Source organism: Rhinopithecus roxellana, chromosome 2 (genome assembly GCF_007565055.1).
Source record: "Rhinopithecus roxellana isolate Shanxi Qingling chromosome 2, ASM756505v1, whole genome shotgun sequence".
Taxonomy (NCBI): Eukaryota; Metazoa; Chordata; class Mammalia; order Primates; family Cercopithecidae; genus Rhinopithecus; species Rhinopithecus roxellana.
In genome coordinates this window covers 49,135,013-49,154,261 of record NC_044550.1, presented here as the reverse complement: position 1 = coordinate 49,154,261, position 19,249 = coordinate 49,135,013, and the positions used below count along the sequence as shown (strand labels likewise).

The 19,249-nt window shown below is 37.3% G+C and overlaps 1 protein-coding gene across 7 annotated transcripts in view; it reads right to left on the bottom strand.

Annotated features, from left to right (window-relative positions):
* Positions 1-19,249, bottom strand: part of MAPK10 (mitogen-activated protein kinase 10) — a 358,682-nt gene that overhangs the window by 10,433 nt on the left and 329,000 nt on the right. For all 7 annotated transcript variants that reach the window (XM_030921036.1, XM_010370610.2, XM_010370612.2 and 4 more), the window contains 2 exons: positions 3,365-3,428; positions 1,084-1,161 (listed from right to left, as the gene is read on the bottom strand). In XM_030921036.1, coding sequence (XP_030776896.1) covers positions 1,084-1,161; positions 3,365-3,428 — 142 coding nt within the window. The remainder of the gene's footprint in view (positions 1-1,083; positions 1,162-3,364; positions 3,429-19,249) is intronic.

The window sequence follows — 19,249 nt, the reverse complement described above, 5'->3', positions numbered from 1 at the left end:
GAAAAGGAAATGAAGTAATGATAACTTGAACTGAACATGAATAGAATAGGTTCTACTAAAATTTGTCCCAGCCCAGCCTAACGTGCTAGGTCACCCGTGGCTAAATTCTGTCATTTCTGCTGCTTAATGAGTACATGACAATATGTTCTGGTCATCATAGGAATTCTTTAAACAAGGAGTTGTTCTGCCTCAGCAGGTGGCATCTTGAGGCTTTTGGATTCCGTCTTCCAGTTTTTTAATGAGCAACAGGCCGAACATGCAGATGAGTGTGAAGCAGCTTCTGCGGACTGTGTCAATCTGTACGCTAGGGTGAATGAGTAGAGAGGGCAGTATGGAAAACAACTCTAGTGACTTCCCTTAACCTTCTCTGAGGAAAGGAAAAACTTGGGATAAAACAGTATTTTTTCAAGTCCCACTGGTGAGAAAAGCATGTCATAACCGAATTGCATCTGTTTGGGTATCATATTGGTTTGGGGTGTAAATTAGTTATTCAAAGAGTAGTATCTGTATGAATAATTGATTAATTATTTCATCCTACATCTTTTTTCCTAAAATAATCTAGGAAAACAACACCCTAATCAGTTTTTCTCAAAACTAGGCATTTGTAGCCCATATTTTTGCTAGCAGGAGTTGAATGTAGTTTTTTAAAGCTGAAAATAAACCATCACATTTTCTAAAACTCTTTATATTGAGAGCATAGGTCTTAGGAAAAAACATATTAGCATTAATAAGTAAATTGTCTCAAGTCATCCACATTGACTTGATGGTCAAAAGGGCATTATGGCTCTGAATTTTGATGAGGTGCATTTACCCTTTAGCCCATGTTAACATTTTCTTCAGGATTCATTACTATCTTAAAATGATTTATGAAAAAGTTTTTGCGCTGGATCATTACAATCAGAATAATCAGAATGAATGCCACACTGAATATCAAAAGAAATAAAACTAAAATCATTATAAGGAAACAACCATGTGATATTTTTCCATCTGCTCTTCAAGCAATGTTATGTGTTGCAACCCCTACAAAAAGGTCAAGAAATTACACAAGTACTAGTTTATTGGTTATTCACGGAGAGTGAGTACCTGAAGGAGAAGGCTGTCCTTTTACTACGCCATTTTTAGTCTTCTCTTCTGAGTTCATTACTTCCTTGTAGATAAGTTCTGTAAGAAACAGTTAGCTGTGTTATTATAGAAAACAAATTTCTCCTTCATCCACAGGGAAATTCATTACTTAATGGCAAATAATACTGTTTTGATAGGGTTGAGTAAATTAAAAATCAATTGAGATTCCTTTACTGCTCTATTTCTATTTCTATATTGCCTTGTAATTAGCAGAGAGCTTGGCACAAATAGGTATCCAATAAAGCAGTTGAAGAAATCAATGCATGAAAATTTATTTCTACGTACATGAAACATACTATTTATTTCTCTCTCTATATATATACACTATTTCTACATACATTTCTACATAAATAACATTTATTTCTATATACATGAAACATTACTACATACATGAAACAAGAAACACATGTTTTACTTGTTTTCTGAAGTCTTTGGGGGAACTACTAATACATTCAAGCTTCATCTAGCAACAATTTTTATGGCTTTGAACATCCATTTTTCTTTTATACTCACTTCCTATGAAATGTACATATTCTCATGACTTTAAATTTTTACCAATCCTTACAACTTCCATCTCTTACTGCATCTGTTTTTTTTTTTTTTTTTTTTTTTTCCACACTCATATCTTGGACTTGTAAATCTAAACTTGCCAAAAACCAAACACATTAAAAAATTTAGTTCATTTACTCTCAGACTGGCATCCATTTTTGGCTTTCTGAATGCTAGAGTTAAATTGGAGAGTTGCAGTTCTGTTTACTTTGTCCATTTTAGCTAAAAATAATTCAGCCCTACTCATTCTTGCTTTGCAATGGCTTATAATCTGTATAATCATCACTCTTTACAGGTACTTCTTTCTCCCAATTTCTCACAATTTAGTCCATGTCCTCCTCAAATGATGGTTATATCCTATCACCCACCTATTCATGAGCTCCTAAGGAGTGTCTTCCTGTCCTTACTTGGATGAAAGCAAGCCTTTTTCACCTACATCCAGCATCTTTTTTCACTTGATCTGCTTTATGTATATGTTCATTTTTCCATATTCACCAACAAGACCCTGGAATCTCTTGACCAGTGGAATCTCTTTAGTATCTTTTAAAATTTTTTTATTTTCTTTTTTATTTTACATATATATAGAGAGAGACAGAGACTTTCTCTGTCACTCAGGCTTGATTACAATGGCACAATCATGGCTCACCACAGCCTCAACTTCCTGGATTCAAGTGATCCTCCCACCTCAGTCTCCCGAGTAGGTGGGACTACAGCTGTGTACCACTATGCCTGGCTAATTTTTGTATGTTTCTGGTAGAATCAGGTTCTCCCTATGTTGTCCAGGTTGGTTCTGAACTCCCGGGCTCAAGTGGTCCCCCAGCCTCAGCCTCCCAAACTGCTGGGATTACAGGTGTGAGTCATCACTCCTGGCCCTGTTTAGTATCTTTGTAACGTTTTCTGCTTATTCCTATCCTTTGTTTTCCTCTTAGTCCTTTATCTGATCTTTTCCAAATATTTTTTCTTTTCCTAATTTACACTTATTAATTCCTGCAAGGTAACTCAAATGTTCCTTCCCTTCAGCTCTTCCCATTTTGATCTTATCATTTGTTACAATCTGCATTTGACTTTCCCATATTTTTCTATTCTGTAGTGATTTAGATTAGTTTAACAATTCTTTTTAAGTCAATTGTTTTTCTGCTTTGTTTTACTCTGAGTATAATCTTAAAAAGGCAGTATGTGTTTGGAAAAGTTTTGCTGAAAAATGAATTAGTGCATTCATTCATTCTAATTTTTATGTTAAGGAAAAAAATAGGCTACACATATTTTCTATTTAAATTCTCAAGTCTTATCAGTCCAATGAGTAAACTCGTATATTAACTATCTTTCATTATCTAAAGTCTAATACCATCTCAGAATTAATTTTAATTTCATGTTTCATATGATGATTTTATGTACAAACATAGAAAGTTTTATTCTGGAATTCTGAACTAAAGCTTGCCCCCCACCATGACAAACACTGACAATCAGTACCATTTTAAAAGGTATCAATGGTAAACGCCTTTCATTCTTGAGCAAACACAACATTGCTTTTGTCATGAAAAGACAGATGAAGTTTTAGGAGCTTTAAAAATGGTCTAAGAGAATAGCAATCAGCAAATCACCTTTTAGTAAATTGTTTTTACAAGCAAAGCCTTGGTGATACTTTCTGAGTTCGATAAAATAAAAAGTATACATCTTTTAATAGTAGAGTTACCTTTCCATTCTTCGATTGTGTGTTCTCTTTCATCCAACTGCTTGTCATATATCTGAGGTGGAGGCTGCCGAATAAAAACAAATAATAATCTTTGTGCAATAATGTAAACACGACTAAACTCTTACAATGCATGAGAATACCTTGCACTCATTTATTTTGGTGATTGGAACCGTATATAAATTACGAGGTAATTACAGTAGTTCAGAAGTTAAAATTTTCCCGTAGACTTATGGGGGATTCATTCATATTGCAATATTTGCTGATTGTTGCAATATTTGCAGCAGAACCCAAATCCTGAGAGCTCACTTTCTGACATCTTCTGATTTAGAACCCACGCCTAAGCAATTAAAGACTGGTCTTTTACAAAGCAGACAAAACACTTGATTACAATGGCCCAGAAGCTTCATTCTCCTTCATTCACTTGCCTTAGAAGAGAACCAAGCTAAAATCCTTCTAGGCTAGTAAGAAGGCTAGTAAGATTGTGTTCTATTTTTAGACCCTCCCTGAAGAAAACTATAATATTTCTCAACAGACCATAGTACTAGTCCTCAATACAAAAAAAATTGAGACCAAATCAACCTTTTTATTTTTCATGAAATATCATAGAATACCTGTATATATTGCTATGTGCCCTATACTTAAACGATTTTAAGCTTTTTGTTTATTTTAACCTGAAGAAACTGCCAGTTGACTGTAGAGGTGGGTCACCTTGAATCCCTGAATGGCCCTTGGTTAGTCCTCTCTAGTAGAAATGATGCGATAGGGCCTTCGGTCTGACTTACAGAGCCAGCATTTCTCTTCCCACGTGGAGTTCAATGTGGAAAAGGAGGGATTTTCACAAACCTATGTGCCTACCAGGAAGTAGAATCTCAAATAAATTCTCTGACCTCTTCTTCCTTGATAGACTTTAGGAGATAGACTTTAGGAGATCTATCATGGTGGCTAGGGTAGCTCCAATTCAGGCCAAGCGACATGGAAAGAAAACAAATAAAAAGGCCTTGGAAAACTAAATCACCATGGGGTAGAGAAAGACGAGGCTGAGGGGCTACACTAGTTGGCCCCGGACTGAGCGCAAAGAAGAGCTATCAAGATTTTGCTGCCCCGTCCAATACTCCAAAAGCAATAGTTTTTGTGAAAAACTAAAAGAATCACTCAATAAGAGTGATGCAAGCCCTTTAGGACACAGACCTTTCGAAAATGGCTATTATAGTAAGGAAAGCGCTGGACAAGATTTTCAGAGACAGTTTCTGGCTTCTGTGAGAGCTTTTTGGCTCATGAGCAGCACCCTCTGGCTAAAGTGACCCTTCCCTAATTCATGCAAAATCTCTGGTAGCTTGAATCACGACAGACACAAATATTCACTCTAGCCCTGGCATGCTGGGGCCTCAAATCCTGCAAAGTATCTGGCTATGAAAATGGAAGACTTGGTGCAACTGTGGTGAAGTAACTTAGCATAATACTGAGGTATTGAGAAATAACTACTCACAGAGCCAGACATTGTTTTAGCACCTTTGACTGTTACTGGGGCAGAAGGCTGTAAACCTCACCTACTGCAATTCAGAAGTGGCTGGCTGAGCAGCTCTCAGCAGCTGTCAGCACTGACAACTAAGCAAAATGAGACTCTCACACCACCCCAGACAATAGTAAGAACACAACACACTGACCGTATATAGGTGACAGGACTGGGATAGTTAGGTACTGCTCTCAGGACCTGACTGAGGTAGAACCTTCCACCTCTATCAAGAACTCTCAAATAATAGAAACATTCTGACTTAGTGAGTGAATGAGTAAAATGAAGTTATTTTTGAAAAATTGTGAAACCATTACCTAAGGAAACTACCACAAAGCCAAGTCTGGTTTTGTGAAGACGCTTTGCCAAGTGGTAAATTTCCGCCTTTGCCTCTTCCTGAGGGTGTGTAATGCTGTGGTTAGGCCCCCATCCAAGTGGCCTTGTCCAGGACCCCTGCAGGACTCAGTGTACATAAGCTCTCAGAGCCCCCAGAGCCCTCTGAGCTGTTGGCACCTCCTTCTTCTTCTAACAATAGATCCAGCTCATGATCCTGCCTGGCTGGCTTCTCCATGCAGTGGATTTTTCCATTCAAGTTTTAAAATTGAACATGGCTCAAGAGTACAGTTCCTGCCAAAGTTCATAAATGCCATTTTCTTTTTGCAACAAAGCTATTTTGAGGAGGTTTCCCTAGGAGCCTCAGTGTACAGCTGTTGCTGATATAAAAAGCACAAAGTACACAGACGCTAATCACAAACCAACTGCAAGAGAGAAAGCAAAGTGCTGAGTTCAAGATTTTTCCTTTCAACAAACCAAGAGGGCTGCTTTAAACACACTTGAATTTATAGTATTTGTTCGACGGCCTCTGCAAATTTACTACATATTCAGATTTTTGTTTGTTTGTTTGTTTTTTAAAGAGGAAATGCAAATGTCACCTCCAGTGAAAGGGCACATGCACATACAGGTGTCTTCCATGTGACAATATAAAAGAATAATTGACCAATAATCCAAAGAGAGCAATGTTACAACACACACACACGTAAGTGCTTGGCAGCAATCATCAGGATGAGACAGTCAGAAACATTCCCTGCCTCCTTCTGCTAAAGAGAAGTTGGTATTTGAGCACTCGCTTATGCTCTTTCCTACCTTATTTAATAGGAATTATTCTCTTGCTAAGTGACAGTCTAAATAAAAAATAAATGAGGAGTGGGGATAAAGAAAAATGCCCCGGAGATGTCTGTTGAGAGAGTATTTTAGGAGAGTTTAGCAGATAAGAACAATTTGAGATGTGAGAAATGAAGGATAAGAGGAAGTTAAGGATAGTATATGGAGAGTTATCAGGGCCTGTGACTTTCAACCTTTGAATATTTTTTCAAAAGACTGGGAACATCTTTCTTAATATTTTGGGAGATTTGAACTTTATTTCCTTGGTTGAAATTACTGCAGAAATTGAAACACAAATTTATATGGATTGCATAAACAATAACTTAAAATGGATTAGACATATTTCTATTGATGGTTAATTTTATATGAATTTATATTGGTGGTCAATTATATGAATTTTATACTGATGAAACATGTCCAAATTGTTTCAATTAAATGAGGAAGAAACACAAACAAGTACATGGTCACTGTGAATTAATGAATACTAGAATTTATTTATTTCTTTATTAAATGTATTCATTCAGTAAAGGTCTTGGACACCTAACACATGGCAGACTATATAAAAAACTGAGATTTTAAAACTGAATAATGTGATTGCGGACCACAAGGAGTTCACAATTTACTGAGGTAAGACTGATGCAAAACAGATCGTTAGCATACAACATGATAAATGATAGAAACATGTATATGGTCTAAGGGAACAGAGTGGAGAAGTCCTAACAAAGCCTGGATTTTATTTCCTGGAGTAAGTGATGCTTATTCAGTGAGTGAAAGATGTGTGGGAGGTTGTCAAGATAAAAGAAGGAGGACAAAAGGTGACTCTATGCCAAGAGCACATTATAAGCCAAGTCACAGGATGTAGAAAACAGAATAAGGGGGGTGGTGGTGGTGCTGGTGGTGCATGTGCTTCTCTGTGTGTACATGCATGCCAAGAAAACAAGAAGGAATTTTGTCACAGTAAAATAAGACACGTGGCGAGAAGTGACAAGATATAAGAGCTGTACCTAGAGAAGCAGAAGGGTCAGACAAAGGGTGAATCAAGGATGATCCAGGGGGCCAGGCACTGTGGCTCATGCCTGTAATCCCAGCACTTTGGGAGGCTGGGGTGGGTGGATTATTTGAAGTCAGGAGTTTGAGACCAACCTGGCCAACATGGTGAAACCTCACCTCTACTAAAGATACAAAAATTAGCTGGGCATGGTGGCAGGCACCTGCAATCCCAGCTACTCGGGAGGCTGAGGCAGGAGAATCACCTGAACCCAGGAGGTGAAGGTTGCAGTGAGCCGAGATTGTGCCACTACACTCCAGCCTGGGTGACAGAGAGAGACTGTCTCAAAAAAAAAAAAAAAAAAAAAAAAAAAAAAAAAAAAAAATCCAGGGTATCATGATATGGAAGGAAGAAGAGAAATCACTGAAGAGTGTAAGAGAACGGCCCGGTCAAATTTACAGCTGGATTGAAGAAAGATGCAACTGTAAGCAGGGAGAAGAGGTAGGGAGCCATTGCATGATCTATTAAAAACATTAAAAGTTCTGACTGTGGTAAAAAAAAAAAAAAAAAAAAAAAAAAAAAAATGAGGGTGAATGAAAAATACAGATTCAGGTTTAATTAATAAATATTAATAAATAAACTTGGTAGAATTTGGTTTTTGATTGAACGCATGTGATGGGAGAGAAGAATATGAGTCCCCAGTTTCTAAGCTGAGTATCCGGGAAGATGATCATGTTGGTGAAGCCATGTAAAGAAATCGAGAATGGAAAAGTGGAAATGAGATTGGTAGAGAGGTGAGCCTAAGCATTGTGGGAGAAGAGATGTTGATTTGAAAGTTAAGTATATAATCTGAAGTTCAGAGGAATGCTGTTGGATAGAGATGTATAGATTTGAGACTACCAGCAAGAGATGTTTGTTGAAACTATGACAGTGGATGAGGTCACCCAGGGAAGATATGTGGATATAGAGAGTAAATGGTCAAATCAAGGTTTAAAGATTGGACAAAGAAAGATAAGTTCACTAAGGAAAAAGAGAACAGCTAGAGAAATACATGAAAAATGAGAATATTGCAATGTTATAGAAGTCAAGCGAGTAGAATTTCACAAAAAGTAAGTAATTGGTTGTTTCTTGCAAATGAAGCACATAAAGATTTTCACTCTCAGGGCACCAGTAATGCATGATAGAGAGCAAGCCTCTGAGCCCTCTGAAAGCTTTCCAAACTTTAAATTGCTATCACCCCCAGAAAGATCCAGATAGATCTTCGGTGGAGAAAATTAATATGAGACTTCACCTAAACAATTGAAAAAAATGTAGAAAAAGATTTTCAACACCAATATAACTAAAAGGAAAGAAACTATAGAACAATTGTGACACTAGAAAAAGTATAATGATCTCAGATCTACTCTCCCAAGTCTCTTTGAGAACTTAATAAAAGAAAAATACTGTTCTCTATCTAGTTAAAGGAAACTACTTTTTTTTTTTTTTTTTCTGAGAAACCACCATATCTTAAGCTGTCCTTATATATACCCTAATAATCCTCAGAGTCAGGAAACTAAGATTCAAAGAAATTTTAAAAAATATATCGTGAAGTCATTTAGCTAATTAATGATGAAAGTTTTATTAAAAACAAATTTAAAGAGTAATCCAGAGCAAGTGTCAATACTGTTAAATCTAAAATAAAGGCTAACAAAACAATATTTAAAGTGAACATCTTTGTAAAACAAGAAATAGAAACATAAGCCAATAGGGTGACCATATTTCCCAGTTTGTACAAAATAGTTCCACTTTATGCTTATTGTCCTTGTAATTATTAGTAGCCCTTACCCCCTTCTCTCCTTTAAGTGTTGTGTTTGGAAGATAAATATGTGGACACTCTACATAGCAACGTTGTGACATGACATATTAGAGATCTAAGGTATACAGTAATTTGAGGATACAGAAAACAACTGAATTGCAATGTTTTTCTAACACTGAAGTTTCAACAATTGCAGCTGTACCTTTTGCTTCTCTGAGACAGCACGTCAGCATTTCCTTCCATTTTCTCTATTTTTAGGAACGTAAAATTCAGCTATAAAATATGGCTGTTGGCAGACAGTACAGACAAGAGAAGAATTCTACATAATAAATCTATAGTTGAAAACTATGGATTCTGTGGGCATTCTATGGAGTTCTTGCTGTTGGACGTGACTTTTTGCTAAAGAGATCTCTTTAACAAGTACCTGTTCAATTCCTAATTGATCTTTTGAAGGTAAAAGTTGCTCTTTCTGCCTGTAATCCCAGCACTTTGGGAGGCCAAGGTGGGCAGATCACGAAGTCAGAAGATCGAGACCATCCTGGCTAACATGGTGAAATCCCGTCTCTACTACAAGTATAAAAAATTGGCTGGGCGCTGTCATGGGCACCTGTATTTCCAGCTACTTGGGACATTGAGGCAGGAGAATGGCATTAACCCGGAGGCGGAGCTTGCAGTGAGCCAAGGTCACAGCACTGTACTCCAGCCTGGGTGACTCCATCTCAAAAAAAAAAAAAAAAAAAAGTTGCTCTTTCTTGTGACTTCATTCATTTTATCCCATATATACAAGTAATATTCATGAGTAAAATGTGTGATTTTATTTTTTACTAATCTTTGAGATAATTCTTTTTTCAACAGCATTATAGGATATTAGTGGTAAAAGAAAGTTCAGAGATTATCTAATGCCATCCTTATTCAATTTTCAAATGAGAATATAGAAACTGAGAAAGCATAAGTGATTTGCCCAGAATCACAGAGTTAATTAGTGACAGATGAATACATTTATGGTCTCTTATGGGAAAAGACAGAATAATGGGATACCTATGGGTTGAAGAAACAGAAACATTAAACTGAATAATTTGACATCTGTAAAAGATATTCATTAAAGACAAATTTGAGCCTGCCACACACTAATTTCTGTTCCAATTTTCTGTCAATCTACACATACAGCTAGAGCTGGCAACTATCATACAAGCAATCAACACTTGTATTCTTAAACACTTTTTGTCAAAGTATCATGAACATCAAAGACCTCTAAACACATGAATCTCTAAAGAGATAAAAACCAGATATGAGAAATCTAAGTCGTACAAAGTTGTTCCTTTGATTCATCTTTGAGCCCTGAACTGACACTTTTCCCTACCACTCATGTTCTGAACCATATGACAATCATCAAGTTGTTGGTGTTTGTCTGCTTTGTCCTAATTAAGGGTCTCCCTGTGCTCTGCTGCCTTGTTTAAAATGTCAATGAAAGCTTTAAATAGCACTGTCTCTCAGTGTGTGCATTCACTATTAATTCAACATCTGGATCAAAGTACATGATATTGTATCTTATTGAAATATGCTTTGTTTTTTCTTATTAAGCTTGGCAGTTTGATGATTGTCAAAAGATGCATGGTTTATTAAAAGGCTTTAAGCAAGAAGGGTATAAGTACAAAATTAGATAGAACAGGAAATCCATTGAGGAAATATGCAACATTTTGATTTTATATTTCCTTGAATCTACACATACAGAGTAAGCTTTCTAATTTTTTTTTCTTAATTTGATGACTAAGACTTCTTAAATTTTCACCTTTTAATTACAAAATAAAAATTTTGGTAAAATGAGTCTGTGTAGCATTAAATGATATGTACTTTCATGGTTTTATTTGGCTAATGGCACAGTTTAGCATGTTCAATTTTTCTCTAAAACCTTATATTCTCTGTAGGACCAACAGCAGCTCATTACCCCAAAATGGAGCTCAGTATTTGTTACACAAACAGTCTTACCAACAATCAGCCAAAATAATGAAAATATTATTGCAATGTGCACAATTGTCAAGAGAATTGATTAGATATAATTAATTCCTATGATTTCTCAGTAATGTGACCTTACTATGCATTAAGCAATGACCTGGTTTCCAATTACCAAAAACTTCATTGCCTTCTAAAAGTAGATATATGGCATTTTGTGATGTACTATCAGTTGATTATTTAAAATTGCTTCAGCAAGTTTCAGGAACTATGTCTGTGTTCTTAAACAGAAATTAAATAATATACTACTACAGATGAAATAAATGCCTTTTAAAAGTATGAGTTGAGGAGATGTCAGCAAGATGATAAAATAAGGCTCTCCAGTGCTCCCTCTCCCACAGAAACATCAATTTGAACAACTATCCACACACAAAAATACCTTCACAAAAGTGAAGGAAACCAGGTGAGAGATTTCAGCACCTGGATATAGCACAGAAATAAGAAAAGATGCATTGCAGAGAGAGGAAGGACAGTTTCACATTACCTGCTTCACTCTTCCCCCAACACTAGATAGCACAACATGGAGACAGATACCCTCCACATGATGGAAGGAGAAGGAAGTGAGCATCAGACTTTGCCTTGGACCCCAACACTGGGCCTGCCACAGTAAAACCCAGCACCAAAGAGGCCCTCACAGCCCTAGACACCAAGCTAGTACTTGTGAACTGAGCTTCCACACCTTTCCCAGCACTGATCAGGAGCTTGTAGCCCTAGATTCAAGGTCTATACAGCAGACTCGGTCTCTGGACCACTCTACTGTCAGGTCTACCTTAGCAGCCCAGCCTCTGGAACTTCTCCAGCCCTGGGCTGTCCCCTATAATCCTGGACATCAGATCCATCCCAGTAACTGACTATTTCCTGCAGACTCAGACTCAAAGCCCATCCCAGATCCAAGTAGGCCCCTGTGGACCCAAAGATAAGGCCAACCTCTGCAGATGTAGGCAAATACTTGCAGATATAGGCATTAGGTCTGCCCTTGTATACCCAGACTTCTGGCCCATCCATGTGGACTCAATCAATAGGTCCACACTTGTGGATACAGACTTAGGCTCAACCCTATAGACCCACCCACTTGCTGACCCAGGCACCCAGACACCCAGCCAACCTGCCTGAGGATTCCAACAGCAGGCCTACCCTTAGACCACACCAAATGGCATGCACAGGATCTATGGAAAGGCTGACTGATAAAGAGTTTTCCCAGACAAAGCCAGTCTGCAAAGACTGGAATAAACCCTGACTTCTTCAGATGCACAGATATCAATGTAAGAAAATAAGAAACATGAAAAACTGAGGTGACATAAACCACCAAAAAAATACAAAAATCTCCCAGTGGCTGACTCAAGAGAAATGGAAATATATAAACTAAGAGACAAAAAATTCAAAATAATTGTTAAGGAAGCTCAACAAGCTTCAAAAAAAATTACAGGGAAACAATCTAATAAAATCAAGAAAACAATAAATAAAACAAATTTAACAGAGAGATTGAAATTATTTTTCAAAGACAAACAGAAATCCTATTGCTGAATATAATGAATGAAAAGAAAAATGCAATAGTAGGATTGATCAAGAAGAAGAAAGAACTTGTAGGCTTGATGACCAGTTATTTAAAAATATGTGGTCAGAAGAGAAAAAATGAAAACAAACAGAGAAAGTTTAAGTGATTTATGGGAGAGCATCAAAAGAGCACATTTTTGAGTTCAAGAAGAGACAGACAAAGGGGTAGGAAGCATGTTTCAGGAAATAGTAGCAGAAGTTTTTTCAAATCTCTGGAAAGATATATTCAGGTAGAGGAAAGTTAAAGGTCTCTAATCAGATTCAATTCAAAAGAGATTACACCAAGACATATCATAATGAAATCAACAAAAATCAAAGCAAAGAAAGGATCCTGAAGGCACCAAGAGAAAAGAAGCAAATAACATTTAAGGGAGTGTTCCTATCAAGCTAGCAGATTTTTCAGCAGAAACCTTACAGGCCAGGAGTGTATGGGACAATATAATCAAAATGCTAAAATTAAAAAAACTATCAATCAGGAATACTGTACCCCACAAAGTTGTCCTTCAGAAAAGGAGAGATGAGGTCTTTCTGAAATAAAAGTTGAGGGAGTTCATCACCACCAGACCTGTGTCACAAGAAATGCTTAAGAGAGTTCTTCAGGCTAAAAGAAAACCATTCTAATTAGTGACACAAAAACGTGTGAAAGTGTAAAACTCACTTATAAAGGTAAGTACACAGTCAAACTCAGAACACCCTAATACTGTAATGGTGGTATGTAATTCTCCTATATCTTTACCATGAAGGTGAAAAAGAAAAAAACTATTAAGAATAACAATAGCTACGATAGTGTGTTAAGGCATCTACAACCATCTGATCTTTGACAAACCTGACAAAAACAAGCAATGGGGAAACAATTCCCTATTTAACAAATGATGCTGGGAAAACTGGCCAACCATATACAGAAAACTGAAACTGGACCCCTTCCTTACACCTTATACAAAAATTAACTCGAGAGATTAAAGACTTAAATGTAAGACCCCAAACCATAAAAACCCCAGAAGAAAACCTAGGCAATACCATTCAGGGCACAGGCATGGGCAAAGACTTCATGACTAAAACACCAAAAGTACTTGCAACAAAAGAAAAATTGACAAATGGGATCTAATTAAACTAAAGAACCTCTGCACAGCAAAAGAAATTATCATCTGAGTGAACAGACATCTTACAGAAAGGGAAAAATTTTTTGCAATCTATTCATTTGACAAAGGTCTAATATCCAGAATCTACCAGGAACTTAAATTTACAAGAAAAAAACAAACAACCCCATCAAAAGGGGGCGAAGGACATGAACAGACACTTCTCAAAAGAAGACATTTATGCAGCCAACAAACATATGAAAAAAAGCTCATCATCACTGGTCATTAGAGAAGTGCAGGCCAAAACCACAATGAGATACCATCTCATGCCAGTCAGAATGGCGATTATTAAAAAGTCAAGAAACAACAGATGCTGGCGAGGCTGTGGAGAAATACGAATGCTTTTACACTGTTGCCAGGAGTGTAAATTAGTTCAACCATTGTGGAAGACAGTGTAGTGATTCCTCAAAGATCTGGAACCAGAAATAGCATTTGAACCGGCAATCCCAGTCCCGGGTATATATCCAAAGGATTATAAATAATTCTATTATAAAGACACATGCACATGTATGTTTATTGCAGCACTGTTCACAATAGCAAAGACTTGCAACCATCCCACATGCTCATCAGTGATAGACTGGGTAAAGAAAATGTGGCACATATGCACCATGGAATACTATGCAGCAATAAAAAAGAATGAGTTCATGTCCTTTGCAGGGATATGGATGAAGCTGGAAGCCATCATCCTCAGCAAACTAACAACTAGCACAGGAACAGAAAACCAAATACCGCATGTTCTCACTCATAAGTGAGAGTTGAACAATGAGAACACATGGACACAGGAAGGGGAACATCCTACACCAGGGTCTGTCAGAGGGTTGGGGGCAAGGGGAGGGAGAGCATTTGGACCAATACCTAATGCATGCGGGGCTTAAAACCTAGAAGCTGGGTTGACAGGTGCAGCAAACCACCATGGCACATGTTTACCTATGTAACAAACCTGCACGTTTTACACATGTATCCTAGAACTTAAAGTAAAATGAAAAAAAAAAAAATGTGTTAAGGGATACACAATATAAAAATATGTTAATTGTGACATCAAAAATTTTAAATGTGGGAGAAATGGTGGAGTAAAAGTATAGTTTTGTTTCAAATGCAAGCAAAAAGTTATTATCAGCTTAAAGTAGCTTGTTATAACTATAAGATGTTTTTGTAATCCTCATGGTAACCACAAAGTAAAAATTTATGGTAGAGACGCAAAAGATACAAAGTAAGGAATCAAAGAGAAAATCATTTTATCCAAAAAAAAGACAGTAAGAGAGGAAGAAAGAAACAAAGAACCTACAAAACAAACAGAAAACAATGAGCTAAATGGTAGTATTAAGTCCTTACCTATCAATACTTACCTTGAATGCAAATTGTTTAAATTTTCCAGTCACCTTGGATGTGAAGGGGGCTGAGGGAATAGAAAGAAAGATTCCAAGGTATCTCATTATCCAGATGAAAACCTGGATAGAAAGTAGTGCCATGGGCCGGGCGCGGTGGCTCAAGCCTGTAATCCCAGCACTTTGGGAGGCCGAGACGGGCGGATCACGAGGTCAGGAGATCGAGACCATCCTGGCTAACACGGTGAAACCCCGTCTCTACTAAAAAAAATATAAAAAATTAGCCGGGCGAGGTGGCGGGCGCCTGTAGTCCCAGCTACTCGGGAGGCTGAGGCAGGAGAATGGCGTGAACCCGGGAGGCGGAGCTTGCAGTGAGCTGAGATCCGGCCACAGCACTCCAGCCTGGGCAACAAAGCGAGACTCCGTCTCAAAAAAAAAAGAAAGTAGTGCCATGAATTGGAAGGAGAAGGAGAAGGCATAGATTTGGTGTGGAGAGGAGGTATGGCCAGTTTAATATTTAATATGTTGATTTTGCAATGCCAATTTCAATTCCAGTGACCATTAGATTTATACCTCTGGAACTCAGGCCAACTCTGAGACAATGTGTAGATTTGAGACATTTATGATAATTACAATTAAGGCTGTGGTAGAAGATAAGACTCCCAGAGACAAAAGAAATTAGGCTATAAAGAAAAAATTTCTGGGATGCACAATTCTAAGGGAAGAAAGAACAACTCACATTGAGCAATGGAGGCTGCAGGAGAATAGGTGTGCTGCCACCACAGAAATTAACATGCAGGGGTGCAGGAAGGAGGGTACTGTCAAGCTTATTCAAATGGGCAAACACATGAGATACCCATTTTTTTGGGACTTGGCACCTAAGAGGCCACTGGTGAATTTAGAGAAAGCACTGCCAATGTTTGAAAAGTGAACTGGAGTAATTGCGAGTAAACAAGGACTAATGTTTTACAGAGACTTGGCTATAAAGCTGGAAGACATACTTCCATCGTTAAAGGTAGAAGTGCAGCTAAAAAGAAAGGTGGGTTTTGATTCTTTGTTCTTTGAAATGAGACTAGAACATGATTATTTGTAAGAAGTAATTGCCACTGGAAACTGAAACATAGGACACACACAGACAAGGAAGAGACCCACATGAAGAAAATAAAGGCTATATAAATAAGAGAGTACGGTATTCTGGGTTTTCCTGGATCTTCTGTAAATGACTCTATCACAGGATTATCACTTTTTCTCCTCAACGTCTTCATCATTCTACTACCATTCATAGCAAGTGAATTTTCATATATTATCTCATTTAGTCTTTGTGACAAACCTCCTATTCCAAGTATGCAACTGAGGCATACAAAGATTTAAAAATCTATGAGTTAGTAGCCATATTTAAAGCCAAATCTAACTGAATGCCAAGTCTATGTTCTTTGCATTTTTCCACCCAAGGCTTATAGTTCCTACTAATTCAACCTATTGAAATATATTTTAACGTTTTATTAGGCAAACAAAGCAACAGAGAACAGCAGGGAAAAAGGCAATGTTTATCTCTAGCTGACGGGGCTCTCGAAATGCTATTAATCAAGATTCTAAATACAAATTTCCATGTCCAGAGGAGCGAGCATGCGCAATATATTGTGATGCTGCCACCTTGTGGCAAGAAAAAAATGAAAACATTAAGTAAGAGGTGCTTTGTGTGTATGTTCATCATTTTCACCAAATTGCGCTAGTCTATGGTTCAACTATGGCTGCACATTGAAATCATCTGGGAGTTTTAAAAATACGGCTGACTAGATCCCACCTCAGAGATTCTGATTTAATTGTTCTGGGGTGAGGCGTTGGTGTCAGGACACTTTTAAAACATCCCAAATGATTCTAATGTGCAGCAAAGATTAAGACCTCTCTGCTCTAACCGCTTTACAGTAGAAAAGCAAGTCTTGTCATTTGCCTAATTATGTTTCATTTGTATAGATGCAAAAGAAAACATTCTAGAGAAAGTAGGTGATTTTCTCTCAGTCTTTAATGACATCTAGTTCTTGGTAGAATATAATGATTTCTGGAGAGATATACCATGCTGTGGTTTTAAAGAACAGGACAAAGAGATTTGTGAATTGTAATCAAAGTGGACACAAGATTTGTGTCTCATAATCAAATGTGGTTTGTAGACTAAAGTGGTCAGGAAGAATCTCTGAGCCTCATAATGCGTGACAGGTTTTCCGAAAGGAACAATGGAAAGAGCACTGAACTTGAAGCATCATTGACTCTGGCACTAGTAAGATGAGTGACCTTGGGCAAGTCACTTAGTTTGCAATGAAAGATTTTCATCTACTGCTTTATTCAAGAGAGAACTACTTTCAAATGTTGAACAAATATCATACCAGGTAATTCAACAAAACTCTCTTAAGTACTTGCAATGCACAAAGCATGGAATTATAACATGTTATATATGGAAAGCATTAATGTTGCTTAGAGACATCATAGCACTAGGTGACCAGAAGAACCTTTGAAAGCTAGTAATGTGAATTTTAATTATGATGTGAACTGAGTGTAATTAGAAAGCTTAATTACATAATGCTCCAGTGGTTTGGCAAAGAAGTTGAATTCAGTTTTCTCTATTTTTCATTCTATTCTGTAGTTTTCTCAGATGGTAGGTCACTAATTTATTAGCTCTACACCATCAAAAAGTGCAATCATGTCTTGAAAATGAAATTTCTCTTTCCTGCTTCTTGGAAATTACAATTTTCTATGGTTCTTTAACTGAAAAGGCTCAGTAATTGCACCACCAATCACCCAGTGCCCTGGTCATTAGTCTTTCTTTCTTCATTTATTCATTTAACACTTACTTATTAACCCACTACTATATGCTATTAGTCATCTTTGAATTCCACCTCCCTTAAATTCCGAATTTAATTATTTACAATTCATGACGATTATTAGCTCTAAACATCTCTTGAATATTCTGCCCATGTCTATAGTAAATTAGATTACTACAGATCTATCCCCCTGCCTTCTGGCTCCCTTTTCTCAACTCCAGTCCCACACTGCAGACAGGGTGGCCCTTCGAAACTTCAAATCTGCTAATGCTATTGTCCCACTTTCTAGTGAATGGCTTCCCTTCACGCTAGGATAGTGTTCGTGGTCCATGACAATGCTTGGGAACTCCTTCCTTATCTGGTCCCTGCTTACCAACCGAAACTAATTTCTCACCCTTCTCCATTAAGTCTCTCAGAAAGCTTTGCAATTCTCTCCACCCTCTCTTGGATTTTTGCACATACCCTTTCTTCTGCTTGTCTTTCTTCACTTGGATAATTCCTTTCTTGGCCCTTCATGTTCCTGTTTGAATATTAATCACTCCAAGCAGCCTTCTCTAACCCACATTACTGAGTTATTTGTATGTGTTTCCAATGTACAATAAGCTTAAAATTTGGAATATGTATCAACAGTTACTTATTTATCTTCTCACTAGACTATGGGACAAAGAATTGAGGACAAAGATTGTGTCTTTGTTCACCAGTCTAGCACAGTATATAGTACATAGTAGACATTCAACAAGTATGAACCATTGATGAAGAACAATTACTGCTTTCAAAAATCTACTATATATTAACTTGGAAAAATTGGTCAGGTAAAGAGATGAAATAAATTATGACATGTCTGACATTATTCAAATAATTTTTTAAAAAGTAGATTCCAGCTTTTGATATGCACATATTAGCCACACAATCATGGGGAATGTGCTTAACATCCATTAACATCCTGAGCTTCAGTGTCTTCAATTCTAAACGCACATATATTCATTCAGCAAATATTGATTATATGACTACTAAGGGCCGGACAGTGTTCTAGGTCGTTGGGATAGAGCAGTGCCCCAAAGAGTCACTGTCTCTCTCTTTATGCACATACCCTTTTTAAGAATTTAAGAATTTAAGAATTCTACCTGATGAGACAGATAATAAAAAGAGATATATAATGTCAAACAGTGACACATAGAAAAAAAGATTAAGAGGCTAGAGTGTAACAGAGTATACTATTCTATTTTTTTCTTTTCTTTTTAGTTTTTTTTAACTTCTTTTTTTGGTTTTGTTTTACTTTTAAAATTATTGTTAGTATTACTTTTACAAACCCTTGTGTCGAGGACTGACTTTCAATAGAACACAGCAAGGGAGCCGCTCTGCTGCGTATGAAAGCCCAACCCAGAAGCAGGTTGTCTACTTATGCTTTACTGCCAGGTTACCCACGAATGTGTGCTGCATGACGGGCAAGGGGGAGGCCAAAGAGTACTATTCTAGATAGGATGGTCATAAGAGGCTTCTTTGAGAAGGTAACATCTGAGCAGAGATTTGAACGAAGGAAAGGAGGGAGCAGTGTGAATATCTGGAGGAAGAATGTACCAGGTAGGAGGA